Below are 21,364 nucleotides of genomic sequence, written 5' to 3' on the forward strand. Positions count from 1 at the left end.
AGGTACTGAAGGCCTTCCCCCACAGGACCCTCCTCAGGGGTGGAATTCAAACACGGCTCAGTTTTGGACAACAGCACTGGGATTTTTACACGGTTTTATTAAAAACTCTTAAAGGTCTAAAATGAAAATGTACACCTACTACAGAATGACCAGTTTGTACACTCACAGGTAAAGTGCTAAAAATTAAACGTTACCGAAGCGACACGGGACAACTGGAACTGAGCCCACGGAGAGCTGAGCACAGCAGCAGAAATGAAGGTACAGCCCCAGAGCAAGCGTGGGATGAGCCACCACGGCCCTGCAGCCGTGGGCTGCACAGAACGCACACAGAACATCCCGCCGTGCGCCACAATGAACCCCAATCTGCTTATAAAACATTGGCATAGGAGGGGAATTTCACATTCAAGTCTACATTCGGTCGTTAGGGCTGAAGCACGTGGGGATGCTCTGCAGCCCGGGCGCCCGCTTCCCACTGCTGCTGCTTTGGGGTGCTGTGCTGCAAGCACCTTGCTGAGCTGTGGGCTCCTCCAGCAGCCCCCGGGCTGGGAGCACCTGGCAGTGCGAGCCCTGCTTGCAGCTGGGTGCAGGACAGGCACCGATGCAGCAGGTGCTGCTCTTCTGTCCTTGGGTGCTGTTTGCACAACCAATAGCTGAAGACTGGGCTGCTAAACTGAGGTCTAGGTGCTACGAAAATGCAGAGCACTTGAGAGCAGAGTAATTTACAGACAATTGAGGCTTTCTGCTGCAGTTTGGCTTTTAGGCTCCCCCAAAGATTATCGCTGCGGACCAAATAGGGAGGTGGATCCTTGCTGCCTTTCCATGCAGCACAAGCACAGCACTGACTCACAATTCCATTATGGGATGCTAACAGGAAAGCAGCACCTGAACGTGCCCAGGTCACCCAGAAATCTCCCACATCCTGAGATGCAAAGGTTTGGCAGCCCCAGCCACGAGTGCATCCAGGGTGAGGCCACCTTCCCCCTGAAACAGCTGCTGGGAAGAAGGCCTTTGAGTCCCAGGGAGGAGGAATGCTGTGCAGGAGCAGCGTGTTGGTTCAGGTTAGGAAGATAAAAGAAAGAGCTTGGGGTCACAGAGGTACGGGTGACAAAAAGCCCAAGTTTTTCCATCTTAATCCCTTTTCTGGCTGAGGAGAGCACTCTCCATCCATGTGTATGCAATGGATGAGCAAGGGACTGCTTAAATAGCCCACCTGGAAACAACACGGGGATTAAACCTCACCAATTAGCTAATTTCTGGGAGGATGTCCTTCAGACCTCCCCCACTCCCCTCCCTGCCTCTAAGCAAGTCAAAGCACCGCTGCAATTAACAAGAACGGAGCACTGGAAATTCAGCCAAGGAGATCAACGCTAACACTTGACCTTTGTCAGCTCAGCGTTTACAAGAACTCAGCTATTGAACAGAACTCAATTGGCTTCTTCTGCAGATTCAGATTCCAAACCCTACCCTCCCTCTGAAGCAAAAAGTTAGCAAGGCATTTCTGAATCCACCGTGAGAGCAGAGCAACCTGTGATCTCAAAGAGAGCACAGCTACGTGCCCTGCTGCTGTGTCACCAGCTGCAATCAACGGGAGTCGTGCGGCGCTCTCAGTCTCTGCAGTGTGTGTGGTGCTTGTTGCCCTGTTGCTGCCCTCGAGGCTGTGCCATCTAACATGTACAGAGGCTTCTCCACGCGCCTCAAGCAGGTGAAGGAGGGAGTTATGTAAGGACAACGAAAAAGAGGCATTCGTATCCCAGCAGTGATCTGCAGTGGTTACTGAGGTAGGTTTAGGTGCAGCGGGTCTGACAGCAGACGCCTCCGAAGATCAGCTGTGCCATCAGGAACGCACCCTGACTTCTGCCTGCTGGGCCTGCAAAGACCTGCTGTGCCCTACAAACCATTCACACATCACCAAAGCCCAAACTAAGAATTCTATGCTGTGGGCCTACGGTAGGGAATGAAATCAACCCGGAGTAGAGGCTGATGACGAGAGCACGGATACCTGCCTGCTCCTCCAGCAGCAAGGAGGGCTGGGCTCAGCGCCGTGCCCCGTTGCCCGACCTCAGCACAGAGCAAAGCCCCTGGAACACAGCCCAGCCCTGAGGGAGCTCCTCACAGCCATTTCAGCCCCAGCGTTGGTTTGTTCTGTTGGTGACAGGCTGCCCAGCCCGGTGTGGGGGACAAATTTGGCTCTTTCCGTTTCTAAATAGATTGGGAACGGGGCGATCTCAGCTTTTGGACAGTAATCTAAAAATAAGTGGCTGAATATTATCTAGATAACTGGTTTTAAAATTCCTCTCTTCCTACATAAATTGTAAACAAGTAGAAAATTTAAATAGTATCTTGTAAAAAAAGCAAGGACAATGCAAGTTATACAAAAAGCGCCCTTCCTTGCCTCCTTCCTCCCCTCCCTCCACCCATCCCCGCAGCTGAGCCTGAGCAGCCCTGGGAGGAGCTGGCGATCCTCAGCCATCTCCTCTCTCCTCCCAAACGCTGCTCCTGTTGCATTTCCAGTGTTATCTGTTACAAACGCTGCCGCTGTCTTTGTACAGCACTGAGTCCGGGCCCCTCCCTCTGTGAAACAAAATCGCTCTGCTGTCGGAGATGTGGAGGAATTCCTTCAATATCCAAGAATTCCCTTACGCCCATTAGAGAACATGTGGGTGTGACTGTCCGTGGTGGCACCTGCTGATGTGACGACACGTCGGAGGGAGGGGAAGGTTTATTTCTTCAAGAACAAGGAATCCAGCAACGATGGCTGATGGTAAATAACAGTTATCAAATAAATAATTACCTACAGAGAGGCCCTAACGAGGCAGGCAGCCGGGTGCTCAGCGACTGAAGCCTGCTGAAGGCCGGCTCTGACGCAGGCGTGAGAACGGCGGCTTCAGAACAGAGAAGCCGGCCTCGGCTTCCCGACGCACGAAAGCAGCGGCTGCCCAGAGGCGCCGTAACGCCGAGCGGCGCCGCCAGGCTCAAGCGCTGGTGCCGTCCTCCTCGATGACGCGGTTCATGCTGGTGCCGTGCGTGATGTGCGTCAGGGGGTTGCTGCTCAGGTCCCTGACGCTGCTGTGGCGCGATTGCTCGTTGAGCCGATGGGAGCTGCTGTGCCGGGAGTGGTCGGTGAGCCGGGACATGCTGCCGTGAGGGAGCCTTTCTTCTATGCCTCTGTAGCTGCAGGGCGTGTAGCTGGTGTGCAAACAGAGGGGATCGTATTGTCAGCACGGCAGTCTGGGAGAGCTCTGGTTTCCCACGTGCTGAGATGGCAGAATCGGAGTCACTTGGAAAAGACCTCTAAGGTCAGTCAGTCCAACCCCGGCCCACCCCGCCGTGCCCACTGCCCACGTCCCTCACTGCCCCATCCCACGGTTCCCAAACACCTCCAGGATGCTGACCCCAGCACCTCCCCATTGCTCTCAGAGCTCATCCCACGTCACGCACAACACATAAGAGAAGGAAACGCACCGGCCGTCGCGTGAGCGGTGCAGGCTGCCGTGGTAGCTGCTCACTTTGCTGTGCACGCTGCCCGCCTTGCTCCTCTGCTCGTCCAGCATGGCCAGCTGGGTGGAGGAGGCGTGCGTGGAGGTGCCCTGGGTGGAGGTGCCCCTGGACTTGCGGATGATGGGGGTGTTGGGGTCCCGCAGAAGAGACTGAGCGAAATCTGGCTCCTGCAGCACCTGGCGGCTCTCGTTGACAACTCTGAATTAGGCATGAGGTTTGAATAGTTAATGTCAATTAGTGCAATAAGGGCTGTAAGACGATCGCAGGAACAGCACTACAAGTATTTTACAAGCAGGACTTACTCGCGTAATAATGGCTTTGTTTGCCTAATTCTAAAGCATTTAGAATTTGGGTATTTCAGCAAAGTTCGTATTCTTGACTCCTTCACATTCTCTGTACCTGATGTACCAAATGCTGTCAGCCATGTGTGCGTCCTACCAGGCTCTCTTGTGGATAAATCAACATTTGCTCCAACTCTGCAGGAGTCATTTTACTCAGCAGAGGGCCAGTTCTGCCATGGATGGCCAAGGCAACACCACGGGGCAGCCACTTAAAGGCTTGCTATGTTTGCAGATCTATTTTGAAACAGCCACTTACAGAGACAATATTTATGATTATGAAACCAGGTATTCGTGGCTATTATGTAATCAAATACACTGTCTCTAAATTTAAGCCATATCTCAACCTAAATTAATTTTGGCCCTAAAGAAGCTACAACACAATCTTACTGTAATTTTATCGGAGCGCTTGGGCTTTACGGTCAGAGGCATATGGGAAAATTAAACGTAGAGACAATTGCTTTGAACTGCAATCATGGTGAAAACAGCTGAGGTTTAATTCCCACGTAACAATGTGATTCAGTGGAACGGATTCTAGATAGGTACCTTTACAAATGACAGCCCTCCATTCCACTGCTCTGCGTACAGCAGAGAAGCTGCAGTATTTAACTGAAACCTGATTCTCATTTTAAAACCAACAGAACAATGAAAATTTGATTCTGGGACCAAAGAATAAGAATGGCTAAAGATATGACTGTTCTTCAGGGCTTCATTTTCAGAGCAGTTGCTTGTGCTGTCCTTTGCTCCGCTGTAAATAAGGACAGAGAAAGCTGACCCTACCTGCTGCTGGCTGTGCCTCCACAGGACACTGATCAAAATACTGCCAGGACCACAAGGCAGCAGGACTTCAGTCAGCACTCAGCTGGTTTGTCTGTTTCAGTACTCACTCTTTTTTCCTGCGTCCGTGGAAAAAGCTGGCCCACTCAAAACAGGTCTTTTTGCTTCCAACCCAGAAGACAGAGGGTATCCCGACCACCAAAGCCATGAGATATTTCATCAGAAAGAGGATCAGATCTGGACGACTCATCTGAGTGACCTGCAGAGAGAAAGAGACCAAAAAGAACATCATACAAACCACCATAGCTGGCTTCTCCTCTTATTAACTCATTTAAAATAACTGTCTGTGCCTCGAGCCAAAGTAAACATCAACAGGGTTCCTTTGTTTCAGGGCTCCAGAGAGCAGGACTGAATGTGAGGGCCGATCCACTGCGGAGTGAAACAAAAGCCCCAACCGCTGTGAGGTCCCAGCCTTTATTTGTACTTCTGGTCTTTTGTCTGTGCCCTGAATAACTGTGAAATACTTTCTAGTCTGCAAGTTATGAAGACTCATTTCTTTGACAGAACTAACCTACATAAAACCAGGTGTTACATTTGCTGTTGGGAAAAGCCCCAGTGAAAGGCTTCATGGGATGCTCAGCGCTCACCCTTTATTCCCTGCCATTCACAGAGGGCCCTACCCTTGCTTTCCTTCCCTTGGGAACGTAAGGCATCACCAAGGTATGACTTATCGCCAACTCTGACTGCCCTGCATTTATTCAACGTGACCAGATGAATGTTTGTGAATATTTGTGCATATTTTTGCAAATATTCATCCAAAAAGGAGTTGTTAGGAAAAGATGTGGGAGCAAATCCGAAGATGTAATTTCCAGACAGGTTTGTCAGAACAAATAGGCATGGAGGCCTTTTGTGGAGTCAACAAAAAGTGAGCTGTCAAGGGCAAATCTTGAAGAGCTGACGATGCAGAATTTAATTTAGAAGCATCACAAGCACGATTCTATTTCTCAGAGTTCATCTCTGCATGAAATAGGATCAAGGCTCCTCCCAGGTGAGTTCTCTCCTCAATGTATCTCACATCAGACCGCAGACCTCCTGGCCCTTGCAGGCATGGAACCACACAGCACGAGTCCTCTGGGGGGCTTTGGAGCCATCGTGTGAGGTTTCACCCAAGAAAAGGATATCGACATGTTAATGGTGACCCAATAAAAACCTATGCAGCAAAATTAAGCTCTCAGAAATTAACCCTGTTATCTCATTTCATAACGTGCAAATGCTGCATGAAGTGGAATAAGTGGTGAAATTCATCACTTAATGCAGGCAATGCTCAGGTGAATTGTGGTGTTTCCACACCGTGCTGCCTGCTGGCCCAGCTCTCGTGGCAATGAGTGCAATCCCCATTCTTGTGTTGAAAACAACATGAGAGTTGGAGCTCTGAAGGCCAGCGTGTGATGAGGTGCTCTGAAAGGGCATTTTTATCTCCTGGATTGAGTCAGACCGCTTTATGCTAGACAACAGAAGCGAGGTGGTGTGTAAGCATGCATCCTCATCCCACTAAGGAACAGATATTGCTTCCATGAACACACTGCATCCAACCATTTGACAGCAGAGCTCCTGGCTCCATGCATTTCTGCAGGGTGTTGCAAATCATTCCAAGCAAAAGTTGAAATCAATTCATCAAATACCTCTGGGTGAAAAGAGGAGCACCCTGCTCTCAAAGCAAACTATTCACATTCAACCATGAGCTTCTTTGCACGAAGCCAGCAATTCGAGCAGAACACATGGTGGGCTCCCTAATCATTAATACTAAAGTGACTGCACCTGTCTTAAACAACATCTCTGTGGATTAGGAGACACTAATTGCAATTAACAAAGGAAAAATAAGACTCGAAATCACTGTTCCAGGAATATAAAACTGCAACTAATAGATGCTTGAACCCAAAGCCTCCGAGCTCATTTCCAACAAGTATGGCACTGATGTAATTCCAAACCCAAACTGCCATTTTCTTTCAATAAGACAAAGAAATGATTGCCTGGATTTTAACAGCAGTAAAACCACACAGCAGCTCCCTCGTGCTTACCCTTGGATTCCTGCTATTGAAATCCAGGGCACCTCCACATTTGCTCTGTCCATTTGTCTGGATGAGGAGCTACAAGATGTGGTTTCAGTGCTTGTGATAGCAATGGTGACGGGAGGACGGTTGGACCAGATATCTTGTAGGTCCAACCTTGTGATTCTGTGATTCCATGATTCTTTAGGCCTTCAGAGGCACTCAGCCAGCAGGGGAATGGGCTGAGATGGAGCTGCAATAGAGGCGGTGTGCTCTGCGCTGCTCTGCTCTGCTCAGGCACGTCCCGCCAGCAGCACGGGCACCGATGCTTCGCCGAGCAAAGACCAGCAAACAAGTTCTGTCAGCTACCAAGATTGCATACGTGATAGCAAGGCTTCACAACCCAGCCCTGCTCCCATCTGCCAGGCTGCTGCTGCAGCTGGGCTGGTGCAGGGTGTGAATCGCTTCCCTTGCTGAGCACAGAAAGACATTGGTGTGAACACACCGCTGCCCTGCCGAACCCCCAGTAGCAGGTGTTCAGCAAGGAGGTTAAAAACATCCATTTCAGCGTTCCTCTGGGGAGAAACAATGCCTCTTTGTAGGCACGCTGTTAATTTAAGATGCTTATATAACTAATTTCTGACTATCTTCCCCTTCTGCCCCTGAACGATCAACCTCGGTTGCTTTTTAGTGACAGAGACCGGTGGCCTCTTCCTGCTGCCACGTATGAAATCACACATTAATGAGCTTGCTGCACACGTGGAGTGAAAGCACAAACCCAACACCTGTCCCCCTCCTTTGGGGCCCGGTTCCACAATAAGGCCGATCATTCGATATTTCCCTAAGGATGAAAAGCAATGAAATTCAAATTAACTCATCCCTTTGTTGAGAGCAGAGGAAGCGGGGGAAGACCAAAGGGAATCTGATCCGACAGTCTCACTTTCATTACCATTTCCATCACTGTCACTGCTTGCAAATTCAGGATATTATACACGTGCTGCTCATTTCCCAGCAAAATGCAGCTGCATTTCTCTCTCTAAAATCAAATTATTTTTTCAGTTCATTAGAATCTTGCCTGTTTTACTCCACAGGCAAACGAGGATCCATGCAACCTCCCTGGCTACAGGGCAGCACAAGCTGAAGAACAGAGCAACTCCAAGCAACTGTGAACGGCCAACCTGATGTAGCCCTGATGTAAGAGCTGGTGAGGAAGACAGCCATCCATCCTTCAGCAGCTTCAGAACGGGTCAGGTCTGTGTGAAACAGTCACAGCAGGCTCTGGAGACATCCGAAAGAAACTAACGGAAGCTGTTCTGGCTCTAAATGCCAGAAGCTGCATGGCAACACTGCTCTGAGCAGAATAAATACCAACATTCAGGTCCTGCATGGCAGAATGGCTGAGAGCTGTCACACAACAACACTGACGCCTTTTGTTTCTTGCTCTCAGTTGCACTTTCCTGCTTACTGCAGGGACACAAAAGATCCATCCATTAACTTCGCCCATTGGATCACAGTAAAACAGTTGTCAGAACAATTATGAGAAAACATGAGCAAATATTCTCCAGAATGACTTCATAACTACCGAGTTGCTGTATGTCCAGAGTGGAAACTAAAGCAGAGTGTTCAGTCTGTGCAACTTGGGCCAACCTGACCCAAGCTAATAATAAATAAAGCAATGCAATAGAAGTGTTCAGATTACCAGCTCGATAGGCTGAGAGGCCATTCTGGAGGAGACATTCCCAGAGATGCCAGGCATTGGCTCCAGCAACGCACATCTGTCTCACTACACCAAATGCATCCAAAGCATTTTTTTATCCCCAAGAATTCAACCTGTGTGCCTGAAAAACCCATCCTTACGAAACCTGCCTCTATGGTACCTCTGAAATACAAAGCATTATATTTTAGAAGGACTTCATTTGAGTTTCTCTGCCATGCTGAAATTATTCAGCCCATAGGAGGCTGTGGATGCCCCATCCCTGCAGGCATTCAAGGCCAGGCTCAAGGATGTGGCTCTGGGCAGCCTGGGCTGCTGGTTGGTGACCTGCACACAGCAGGGGGTTGGAACTGGATGAGCACTGTGGGCCTTTGCAACCCAGGCCATTCTATGGTTCTATGATTCTGTGATTCACAGAAGATCAGCACTGGTTTTCAGTAGAAGCCTTTTGTCTGCATCGGAGCCTCATCATCTACCATAAGAACAGCTTTGGGTAACGCAGCACAGGAGCAGCTGCCACAGGGCTGCAGGCTTCTCATCACCCATCTCCTTGAAAAGGGCTCCCACAGGACAAGCAGAAAGGCCCTGACTCACGGCTGCAGCCTAACGCCTCCCCTCCAACACATCCGCCCTTCAGGCCCTGCGGTTGCTCACAGTGCCAGCCAGGAGCTGCTGTAAGCAGGCGTGCTGCTGGCTGCTCCTGCCCTCTCCAGGTCCTGCAGCTATCCTGTGCCAATCCTGGGATGTGCTGATCTGCAGCTCCAGGAAACGACTGCTGGGAGAAAGGCCAAGGGAAAGCTGCGTGTCAGGGAAGCCGTTGGGATGTCGTGCGGTTGGTGGCTTTATCTTGAAATGAAAGACAGCGTTCAATCGCAGCAACTGATTTTTGTAAGTGCTAGCAATGGTTTGTAATTAGAGAGACTGCCCAAGTGCCTGCGTTCTGGTTTGTACCAGAAGCTCCTGCTGCCATTCAGAAAATCACAGCTCCCCGACTTCAGATATCAGCATCTCACTTGGAATTAAACAGCGAGTCCAGAGAACAAACAAAAAACTGAATGCATCAGAAAATGTGATTCCTGGGACAACTCTGCTGCACGTGGATTAAAACCTCTGCAGCAGTAACACCCACTTTGGCGTTCTGTTCTCCTTCTTGAACATATTCAACCCTTGCTGCAGCAGCCAGCAATGGCACACGAGGCCGCTCAGTTCTGCAGCTCCAGCCCTCAGCTCCTATGTAATTCTCTCCTTTCCAATTGCACTTCATGCACGAGCACGCTGCCACCCTGCCAGCACTGCCTCAGACTTTAGCAGCTGTTTTCAGTGTTCCTTACAGTTTTGGAAAACTAACTGCATCCCTTCTTACCCTTCTTCTGCAAGGCTATGCACACCCATACATCCTGCATGGGTTTCCTTAGGAAAGCCCTATGCTTTGACCACAAGGCTTGGCTACGTGATGCCCACCACTTCCAACCTCAGCTTCTCTCAAACAAGAGCATGGAACACAGAGTTATTCATGCCACATCCCTACCTAAAAACTGCTCTGAGTTCTCTCTCAAAGCAGCCGCTCCAGGATTGGGGATGAAAGTGTATTAAAGCTGAGAACCACAGAATTGAAGAATGGCCTGGGCTGAAAAGGACCACAGTGATCGTGTCGTTCCAACCCCTGCTGTGTGCAGGGTCACCAACCACCCGAGCAGGCTGAGCACACACAGCAAAGCATTTTTAGAAAGACAAGTCCCAGACTTCAGTCGTGAACACTGTGTGCTCAAAGCCTTACCTCTGATTTGGGAATGCTCTCTATCTCTCTATTATCCTCCTATTAAGTACCTTTCCATTTGCAGGCTATTCTGACTTCATTCCATGACAACTAAGCAATCTCTCAAAGTGCTCACAGTGGATGCTGGACTTCATTGCACACATTGTGCCCTGTGGCACCACTGATACAGTGCCTGGAATTACAATTTCCTGGAAAGCCAATGAAACTGCTGCCAGTGGTAAAACCATCAGAGCTGTCTGTTCCAGAGCAAGTAACTCTTCTGAGACCGAGGTTTTAAGAGCGCCTTAAAAATAACAATACAAGGAAAACACAGGTGAGAAAGGCAAGAAAGGCAAAAATGCCATTTAGCATCTCTGAGCTGGTAAGATGAACCCTACAACAGCCTAGGAACACCAAAGAGCACAAGGACAGCCACCTGATGGAACTCACTGCGAGGCAGAGCGATTAGGCACACAAACAGCATCTGCTGAGATATTGGAAGAAATGAACATCCACACCAAACCAAAGATGTTCAACCTGAGGAAGCTGTGATGCCCCATCCCTGCAGGCATTCAAGGCCAGGCTGGATGTGGCTCTGGGCAGCCTGGGCTGCTGGTTGGTGACCTGCACACAGCAGGGGGTTGGAACTGGATGAGCACTGTGGGCCTTTGCAACCCAGGCCTTTCTATGATTCTGTGATTCTATGATACTTGCCAGCTGGCCCACAGCCATTTTGGCATGGCTGTTCAACACCTCAAAGCAACTTGGAAACCCAGTGAAAAGAGTCAGAATCATCAGTGAATGCCTGGTGCCAACCTGTGCGACCCAATGCAGGGGGTTGGACTCCATGGTCTCTTGAGATTCTGTGGTTGTGTGAAATCAGAGCTCCAAACTCAATGTTTTTCCCATCCTTTCAACAGCAATGAAAACTCAATGGAAGGAAGTGCTTCCTAGATAATCAGAACTAAAGGTTGTTCTGGATATGAAAGCCGCTTATTAAAAAGAGAACGGAGTGAAATTGAGAACTCAAAAACAGCAAGATCTGACCTCCTTTGACAAACCACAAAAGGAAAATAGGAAAAAAAGGTGACCTTGAGCAGTCACACATAGGTACACGGACCACTCTGCCTGTCTAAAGATACTGGTTGAGAAATCAGCACTTCCCTTTGTCTCCAGCTCAGTCAATCCAATTAGAAAGCAAAAAAAAAAAGCAGACAGAAATGACTCACATGGATGAAATGATTGCTTTCACTCAATATGTTAATGCACTGGGAATTATATGCATGTGAAGGTGAGATAAGAAAATACGGTGTGCAGTGTGCAGGATTAATCAGTCCTAGATGTGCACGGAGACAGCACTGATATTACTACAGCTGAAGAGAATTCCAGGAAATTAGATAGAACATCTAATTTTTCCTGGGCATTTAAGGCAGGAGGAATTACCCGAAGCACTGCTAGGACACTGAGTGACACAGGGCTGAATGCTGCTTCTCAGAGTCAGCACTGATTTGTTTTTGAAGAGAAGTGCAGCTCATCATTCCCATTTGCTCTGTCTCTTCTGAGTAAACAGCAATAAGGAAAAGATGTTTTTATCTCACCTTCTTTTTTTTTGAGGGTGGAATAATTGAATTCAACGAGAAGCAGTTCCTTAGGGCAGATTTAAGCAAATCCATTACCTCTTCTAAGAGGAATTCTAAACAACAACTAATGAAAAAGAGGGAGGAGAAATGAAGATTTATAGACAGCTCTAAATCTATTCTCTTTATGCCTGTGCCACACACAAGCGGTGCTAAGACATCTCTTAACAAAGCCTCTTTTCTTTCCCCAGCTTAGTGCCCTGCCCCGCATGCTTCTGAAGGCCCACTGTAACACAGATGGCAGAACAGCTGAGATTTGGTATTTAAAATATCATGGCAAAACCCCTGATTAGTAGAGGAAACAACAAGAACCGGAAAACGCACTGTACTGCTGCCAACCCAACTGGGGAACGACCCAGCTTCATGTGCAGGCCCAAAAAGCAGAGCCTACATCTCAACAACGACTTCTTGTCACTGTGTTTGCTAAGATGTATGGAAGCCCCATCTTTTCTTCTCTTTGGTCTGCGTGTGCGATTGTCCCGAAGCACTTGTGCGTGAAAATAAAGCCTGTGTCAACAAGGGTTACCCTTCACCCACAGTGCAGCCATGGGAAAAGACATTTCTGCTACGGGAGCTGCACGCAACTCAGCTTTACCGCCGCACAGTTTAAATCCCCAGCACACATTCAAATGGCCAGCAGCAAGTCTGGGGGGGGGGAGAAGTCTGTGCTGTGTATGGAGAAACCAAACCCAAGCACGGGCTGCAGAATCTAGGCTGAAATGTCTAGCAGCACATCTCTGGGCCGTTCAGCAGGGAGGGAATGAAGGCAGATGAGTGCACGCTCCCATGGCCTGGCTCACAGCCTACCAGCTCTTTACCACCAGCGTCGCTTCTCAGTTGGCACCTGCTTGTAAAAGAGCTTCCCTGTGTTGAAAGGGTTCTGCAAGAAGCCAAGCACGGTCTCTGGTTTCAGTGCTCCTGTGGTGTGTGTTCAGGGCACCAGGCAGAAAGCAAAGCAAGGACCAACCCGTGCCAAGTGGGAATTAAATGCACTTCAAAATGGGCCCCCCGCCCCCGTTACGTGGGCAGCTCTACAGAGGGATGCAAACCAGGCAGATAAAACACCTTGTGACTGCTGGCCAACCAGGAGTCTGAAATGAAGAGATATTGATCTCAGAAGTGCATTTGGACACATCTAAAACCACCTTGGAAATTCACAGTAAAAAAAAATAAAGGGATCAGATCTAAAAGTGTCTTTGGGAAAAAGGGAAACAAGAAACCTGACAAATTCCTGAACCTAAAGCTGAGATAACAGCCAATATTGAAATCCAGCTCCCCAAAGCTAATTGTCAATTAATGCACTAACAGCAATCTATAATGCAGTTTAATTTAAATGCTAACAGATATATATTAGCAAGCCTGTACTTGGCTTCCTTTGTGCCTGTACCAGATACACAGAACTGCCACCGACAGGGAAGAGGCTCCCTCCACAAAACATTCCTTCTTTTTAAGCTCTTGGTAGCTTAGGTAACCACCATTAATCCTCTCTTTTCTCCCTGACACCAGCAATAAGCAGAAGCGAGTGGGTGAGAATTCCCATCTTCAGTAAAAACCCATCTGACACTGCTGCAGAGCAAGGCTGGGGCTTGGAGTGAAACAGAGCAAGCAGAGGGGGAAAAAGAAGTCGGGAGAGACTATTTGTGTTGCTGCTAGAAATGACAGCTGGCTCTACATCTTCTTAAAGCATCCATTTAATAGTCAGCTGCTTAAAAACATCGTGGCGGTTCTGAGTTTTCAAAGCCAAAATCACAAGGAAAATAGAAGAGACTTCAGAAGATAGGCAAGGCACAGGAACTGCTTCAAGAACTCGCTCAGAAGGTCAGCAGCAAAACCAGCTGTGTTGTGCTCATGGTTTGTGTGAAAATCCTCTTCTCCATCAGTAATGGAAACACATCTGTATTATGCTTAGCAAAGCAAAATGATCTCTGTGGGATTCCCAAACACAATCCTGTGTCCTTCCAAGCATGTGGTCTTAGATTCTTATTTATGTCTTCTTTTCCAAGAAGAGCAACAAACATTTTCTTTCAGGATCTAGAAAGTGTTTAAGGGGTATTGATGCATATCCTCAATCTGAACAAGAGAAGCTGGAAGAAAAAACAACAAAAACCCATCAAAGAAACCCACCCCAAAACCCAACTTCTGTTCTCTCTGCCCCCAAAACATCCCTAGACTTTTCCAGCCAAGAATCCTAATTACATTAGGACACATCTAAATAACAACAAATGTGACCTCTTCAACCCAGCAGTACATCAAGCCAGGGCACAGCTCATCAGAACACAAACCAAGCAGTACAGAGGTGCCCCTATCTCTGCTTCAAAGCAGAAAAGGAAGCTGGGAGAACCACCTCAGTCAGAAGCATCTGGAATGAGCAAACTGGATGGTGCTCAGTAACTGTACTTTCCATCTTCACACTGATTTCTATCTAGTATATGCCTAACATTTTACCTCTCAAATTGCACTGCCTTGTAAGAGGCCAAGCCCAAAAGCTGAAGAAATGTACAACACAGGGATGCAGGCAGTGTGCAAATGCTTAGTGCTGCTCTTAGGTTAAATCTGCTGCAAACAGTGTCTGAATGGATATCCAGCACCCAGCACAAAACCGAGATCCTAACAGAAAATGGAAAAGAAAGTGAGTTTCCAATACAAAACCAGACTTTGCAGTCTGTTCTGAGCTCAGCCTGCCAGCAAGTCTTCCCCATCTACAGTGAATCAAACGTGCTACCCACATCCCCTTCCATCCTCCTAAATAACAGCTATAAGATAAGCAGGGAGCACTGTGTTTACTCTCAGCAAGTTAAGCACCAAAGTGTTTCAACCCAATGAGTTTTGCCCACGTGGTTGGGCAAGTTGTGAACATCAGATCACAAGCAAAGATAATTCATAGCGCTCGGTTTCATTTCTCAAAGACTCACTGGGATAGCAAATGCCTTTGAAATAGTTTTTTTTCCTCTTGCTTCTCTTTAACATCTAAATTAGATGTCTTTCCCACCAGCACAGTGCTCAGCCCAGCCCTGAGGCATTTGAGAAAGCTGTGGGGAGTCTGGGTACGCTCAGATCAAACAGGAATGTGCCTTCACTCAAGACCTTTCTGATTTTGCAGAATACCTGATTTTGTGGATCAGCCCAATTAACCTTTTCAGGCCAAAACTACTTTACACAGTTCAACTATTGGAGTAAGAAAAGAGGTGAAAGCTTTTAACATCACAGTCTGCCATCCCAAGAGAGCAAGCCCACACTGACCACTGGATGCTGACTTTTTGTAAGAGGAACATGTATTGCAATCAATCATAGAATCACAGAATCACAGAATGGTTGGGTTGGAAGGGACCTCAAGAATGATGAAGCTCCAACCCCCTGCTATAGGCAGGGCCACCAACCTCCCCATTTCATAGCAGTCCAGGCTGCCCAGGGCCCCATCCAACCTGGCCTTGAACACCTCCAGGGATGGACGGGGCATCACAGCCTCTCTGGGCAGCTGTTCCAGCACCTCACTGTTCTCATGATAAAGAACTTCCCCCTGACATCCAACCTAAAGCTTCCCTCCTTCAACTTAAAGCCATTTCCCCGTCTTGCTGCCATCTACCCTTTCAAAGAGTTGAACTGACCTTGGAGACAGATTTTCCTCAGTATCTGTATCTCTTTGTAGCCAAATTTTTGTCAGTTTTAAGACATATGTCCATGGATGGGAGCAAATCAGTGTCCCAGGGTGATTGCCTTTGTCACTCCCAAGAGGAACAGAAAGAGGAACCACAGGGGGTTGGAATGAGGTATCTGTAGGGTCCCTTCCTTCCATCCCCTATGGTTCTATAAAAACTCTGCCAGACTCCTTTGTTCTTTGTACATCAACATCCTGTAGATGTGGTTATTTTATGATTGGATTCCCTGATTCTGTGCTTCAATACTGCACCTCACCTCGATGCAAAAACTGTGCTACGCTCTCATAAAAGACCATATATCAGAGATACAACCTCCAGGTCAGAATTTTAATGCACGCAGCCCAGCTCAAATACTACATGTTTATGATGGGAATAGGAGGCCCTATGGCTGTGCAAACTAATATTACTTTCCACTACACGAACTCTCCTTCCAGAAAAACTTTCATCTGTTTTTGAGGACAAGCATCCATTTCTTTTTTATGGCCATGAATGGAAAGTGAGGAATCAACATAAAATTCAGCTGCTCCTTTGAATATTGGTGTGTTGAAAGTAAATTACAAAGATGTAATTTGCCCCTCAAGAACAAGAAGAATGTCCCAACAATGTTGAGAATGGAGAGGAACAGGTTAAGGCACTGTTAGGCTGCTGTGTAGGTATTTCAGAGGAGTGATCCTCTGGAAACAGTTTACAGCACTGCAATGACTGTGAATGGTCCTTCTAGCATAAAATAATTATTTCTGGTAATAAGTTATTCAATTTGTCATCATTCATACTGAAAGAAGGATGATCTAATATAAAAGCTTTAATATTTTAAGCTAAATTAAGAAATCTGCCCAGGCTGATACTAAACTCCCTGAGTGCTTCGCTCCCCAAATCCTGTCTAAGTGCACACAAGAACCTAACGAGGTTCAACAAGGCCACGTGCAAAGTGTTGCACTTGGGGCAAGGAAATCCCTGATATGACACAGTCTGGGAGAAGAACTTGAGAGCAGCCCTGCAGAGAAAGGACCTGGGGGTCCTGGTGAACAAGTGGCTGGGCATGAATCAGCCAGCAGCATCCTGGGCTGCATCAGCAGAGGGCGGCAGCAGGGCAGGGAGGTGATCGTCCCCCTCCACTCTGCCCTCGTGAGGCCCCAAATGCAGCACTGCATCCAGGTCTGGGGCCCCCCGTACAGGATGGATGTGGGGCTGTTGGAGCAGGGCCAGAGGAGAGCTGTGAAGATCAAAGGGCTGAAGTGCCTCTGCTATGAAGAAAGGTTGAAGGAGTTGGGCTTGTTCAGCATGGAGAAGAGAAGGCTGCAGGGAGACTTCATTGCAGCCTCCCAGTACAAGGAGCTTACAAGCAGGAAGGGGACCAGCTTTTAACATGGTCTGATAGTAATATGGCAAGGGGGAACGGCTTCAAACTAAAAGAGGGGAGACTTAGGTAAGATGTTAGGAGGAAATTCTTTACCCAGACAAGTGAGGTCCTGGCACTGCTACCCAGAGAAGCTATGGATGCCCCATCCCTGAAGGTACTCAAGGCCAGGTTGGATGGGATACTGGGCAGCCTGATGTAGTGCATGGCAGCCCTGCCCACGGCAGGGGATTGGGACCAGATGGTCTTCAAAATCCCCTCCAACCTAAGCCATTCTATAAAGTTGATACCCACAAAAGCAGTGCATCTCTCCTGTAATGGGGAAAGTACAACTGCATTGCTTGTACATACCATAAATAATTATTACTTCTCAACATACTCACTTTGTGTTGTTTTTTTTGTTGCTACAGGACACTAAAGGGAACAACACTCCCTCCACTCAATTTCTGGTGGATTAAGCTCTGTGCCCTCACAGCCACAGCACAAGAGGGATGACTGCTGTCTGATTTTGGCATTTGCTGCCCAGACTAAAGCTGCTACCTGACCTCCAGCAGCCAAAAATTCTAGAGAAACGTGAGCACCAGGACGTGTTCATGAGGAGAGCTGCTGCAGGCTTTCAGAAAACCTTCCCATGCTTCTTCATCTCTCCCAGGAACCAGCAGTGCAGAGAGAAGGCAAGCTAAGGTAACACCAGCTCCAGTTTGCCCTGCATCTTCTCCTCAAAGAGAGGGAATATTGGAATATTTTCATATCTTTGTGGACAAAATAAAAAAGCTTTCATTGATATGCACAAGATTTACACTGCTCAGATTAACAGAAATAGCAGGAATGGCATGGATCTAATTGTGTCAGGACAGACAGCAGGTAGAAGAGCTAAACATTTTGCAAGGCAAGTGACAGCTGCCTCCTAGATCCCACAAATAACACGGTGATATGTAGCCAGCCTGACCCCAGAAGCACACAGGTAGCCAGAAAATCGAAGCATAAAGGTATCTATTTGCTTTCTCTAATTTGAGATCTTTCAGAAACTATTTTGCCCATTTTAAGCACTCCGAGAAATGTTCCCATTTTTCACTTGAACCCCACTTGCTGAGGCTCCCTCTGGCTTGGCAGCAGCCAGGAGCATCTGCAGCACGATGATCTCCTGCACAAGGAGCCACCCAGGAGAGACGTGCTGTGTCAGCTGCATACTCCACCCCCCATGAGCGGTTCTCCAGAACGATTTACTGTGGCATCGTCCTGTGATGACAAAGCTGAAGCAACGGTTGAACGGATCGATCAATTTTTAACCTCAGATTTGCTGCTGTTGGACGAAGCACACCTACACAAGCAGCAAACTGCAGTACAAACCCAGCAGAGCTACGCACAGAAAACCCTACACTTACTGTGCAATCAGCTTAGGATAGACGTTTCTTCAAGCATGACAGAACTGAAATTCATACATTTGAAACTGGAGTTAAATAACGTTAAGGCTGAGAAAAATACCGTCTTATTTCTGAGCGACGCTCTCTAGAAAGCTTTAAGGTTCCTCTAATTTAATAATTCATTTCACTTGCACAAACTAAGTACAACATGATTTCTGCCGCTGCTTTGTTCATCTGCTGCAGTTCTGTGTCAGCATAGTTTAAATGGAGAAGCATGTTCAGCTTAAGAAAAAAAAATGGAATGGGTTAGAAGAAAAACCTTTCTAACACTCCCTAGGGTCTATGGGTCCTTCAACCCAATTTGACATGAATGAAAGCATTATTGTTCTTTTGACTCCTGCTGAGCCATTATGTGAATGGTTTGCTGGAGACTCCAGCAGCCTTTTACACATGTTTTCATCATGCTACAAACCAGGATTCTGGTCCTGAGACATCAGAAGTTTCAACATTTAAAACAGTTTTTCTTCTACATCACGAGAAAGCAACATTCATTTCTGACAGACATATGGAAGGGCATTTGACAACAAGTGAGAGAAAAAACACATCTCTCTCTTTCTCTCTTTGTATGCATTAATCAATGTAACATATTAAAAAGTGCAGCAATGAAGAGTCAATCAAGCAAATGAAACTGAACACACCCACTGACAGATATTTCCTGCCATAAAAATGCTTGCACATTGGATGGGAGGGAAGAGTCACACCCTAGTAAAATGGAAGAGAAAACAATAAAAAGGGTTAAAAGGTAATAAAAGGATTCTTATCAAGCTACATAACCTAAGCCAAACCTCAAAGTGATATTTTTCTGCATTAAAATGTCAGCTTTGATGATCCAGCCGGTGTTTCAACTGCTTCAGAGCCAAAATACTGACTTTGTAAACATCTTTACACCACCACATAATAGCCAGCTGCTGTACAGCCCTTCTGAATTCAAGTTGCTTTCAAATCAGTTGCAGAAGAAATATCATTCCAAATCCAGCTCACCACTTTGGTTCAAAAAAGAAGGAAAGCAGGATTTGAGTAATTAACACAGTACTTCAGCTACAACTATAATAGCATAATAATGAAGTAAATGGTGGACAGCTTGATAGCTAATGCTCTTAACTGCCTCCTGTCCCTGCGACAGCTCAATTAAACAGCAGGCAGGTACACGTAATTTTCTTTACAGACAGAACTGAAGAGCTGTAAGCTCTGACTTCTCTCAGGAGACATTTCAAACCAGATTTCACACAGTTGTTTCTGACACGTGCATGGATTGCTCTAAAACAAGCACAGAATGTGTAAGCTGATGAAGGCAACAGAACTGTTAGGGAAGACCAACAGAATCCAGAAAAAGCAGGAAGGAGGCTGATTACAGCTCAGCTTAAATGCCAAAACTCCTACCACATCTCTAGAGACCAACAGTAAACTCACTCAGATCTGCTCATCAAGTTGGTTTAAAACAGCATCTTTATAACCTGTGCAGGTTCTACACAGCTGAGGAACACCAAAGACATTATCCATAACAAACAAGTACCAAGCAGTTGATGCAAAGCTTTCAATCATGCTTAATCTTCCAGAAGGTCTAAGTCTTTATCCCAATACCTGGAGCAGGGCAAGAACTTCCCTTATGGGAATAGCACCACTTTCAATAAAGATGACAATAAAGTCTTACCGCAGCCTCACAACATCCAGTTTCTGCACTGCTGAACACTTCAACACTTGATATCGATTTCCTCACCTGGTAAGGACACGGGATGTGATATTCCCTGCAGCGTTCTTGAATCCACGTCGTCTCCCACACCCCTCGATAAGCCTGCTCATAGAAATAGCAGCCAATTACAACCAACAGTGGCACGAGGTACAGAACACTGAACACGCCAATCCGGATCATGAACTTCACTAGCTTGTCCTGGTTCTCTTTTTCTAATGGGATTTCAATGCGAACCCGATTGAGAGAGATAATGCCAGCTAGCAGAAGGGAAACTCCAACAACAACATACAGGCAGAGGGGTGCAAGTACAAAGTATCTTAATGCATCCACATCATAGAGGCCAACAAAACATACGCCGCTAATATTGTCACCTTCAATTTTATTCATTGCTAAGAGGACGATGGTTAGAGTTCCTGGAATGCCCCAGGCGCTGGCGTGGAAGAGCAACGCTTTCTTCTCGATCGCTTCACTGCCCCACTTTGGCACGGCTGCCAAGAACCACGTGATGGTAAGAATGACCCACCAAACACTGCCAGCCATGGTAAAGAAATAGAGCACCATGAAAAGCATGGTACAGGCTTTGTTGTGAGAGCCCTGCGTCACCGTGGAAGCCTTGTACTGGGCAGGACTAGACGCGTTACACGCTACTCGGTCTTCAAGCAGAAAGCCAATGAAGAAGATTAATGACACCATCATGTAACAGACGGCGTAAAATATTATCGGTCTTTCTGGATAGCGAAATCTTGTGACATCGATCAGAAAAGTTAAAAAAGTAAACAAGGTAGCAGAAAGGCAGACGATGGAGATCACTCCGATGAAGTAGCGAGCAAAGGAGAGCTCTTCACGCCGGAAGTACATATTTGGACAAGGAGGGGAACAGTCCCGTACCCTCAGGAAAGAGTAACCCAGATCGGGGTCTATTTTCAACTCTCGAGGACACCAAAAACCATAATCCCTCTGTACCGCCATGGGGGCCTCTTCTGTGGGCTCCCCACCCAAACTGAGGTCAACAAGACGAGGATACGGCTCATCACAATCCGGGAATCTAGAAAGCAAGAAAGAATGATTTACAAGAAAGGCACGTGTAGTGTGCAAAGGCTGCTAGCCTCACTTACATGTCTGACATTAGGCACTGAGACTGGAAAGAAAGCAGAGACAATCCACATAACAGGTAATCCACAGATTACTATTCCAAACACAAACAAGCTTTAGAACTTCCCGTCCCAGACTGCAGTAGATGTCAAAACTTCAAAAATGAAGTATGTGTGAAAATAGAGAAACAAATGGGTAAGGGGAATGTTGAGGCTTTAAGCATAAGAGTGAAGATACACAATTCATGTCAGGAAGTCTCTACATTTAGCTTTACTGTGCCCAAGGAAGAATGATTTTATAGAGCACTTAAAACCCTTTCCCTAAACAACCCTACTAGCTGCTATCAGGCAGGATACCGCACTAGTTAGACCAAACAT

At 47.1% G+C, this 21,364-nt stretch overlaps 1 protein-coding gene across 3 annotated transcripts in view; it reads right to left on the reverse strand.

The window, feature by feature from the left end:
• Positions 1 to 83: 83 nt before the first annotated feature.
• Positions 84 to 21,364, reverse strand: part of FZD3 (frizzled class receptor 3) — a 49,966-nt gene continuing 28,685 nt past the window's right edge. For all 3 annotated transcript variants that reach the window (XM_048937368.1, XM_048937369.1, XM_048937367.1), the window contains exons 4-7: positions 19,923 to 20,940; positions 4,724 to 4,872; positions 3,463 to 3,696; positions 84 to 3,186 (exon numbers count right to left, since the gene is read on the reverse strand). In XM_048937368.1, coding sequence (XP_048793325.1) covers positions 2,973 to 3,186; positions 3,463 to 3,696; positions 4,724 to 4,872; positions 19,923 to 20,940 — 1,615 coding nt within the window. In that variant the 3' untranslated portion in view covers positions 84 to 2,972. The remainder of the gene's footprint in view (positions 3,187 to 3,462; positions 3,697 to 4,723; positions 4,873 to 19,922; positions 20,941 to 21,364) is intronic.

This window comes from Lagopus muta, chromosome 2 (genome assembly GCF_023343835.1).
Source record: "Lagopus muta isolate bLagMut1 chromosome 2, bLagMut1 primary, whole genome shotgun sequence".
In the NCBI taxonomy this organism is placed as follows: domain Eukaryota; kingdom Metazoa; phylum Chordata; class Aves; order Galliformes; family Phasianidae; genus Lagopus; species Lagopus muta.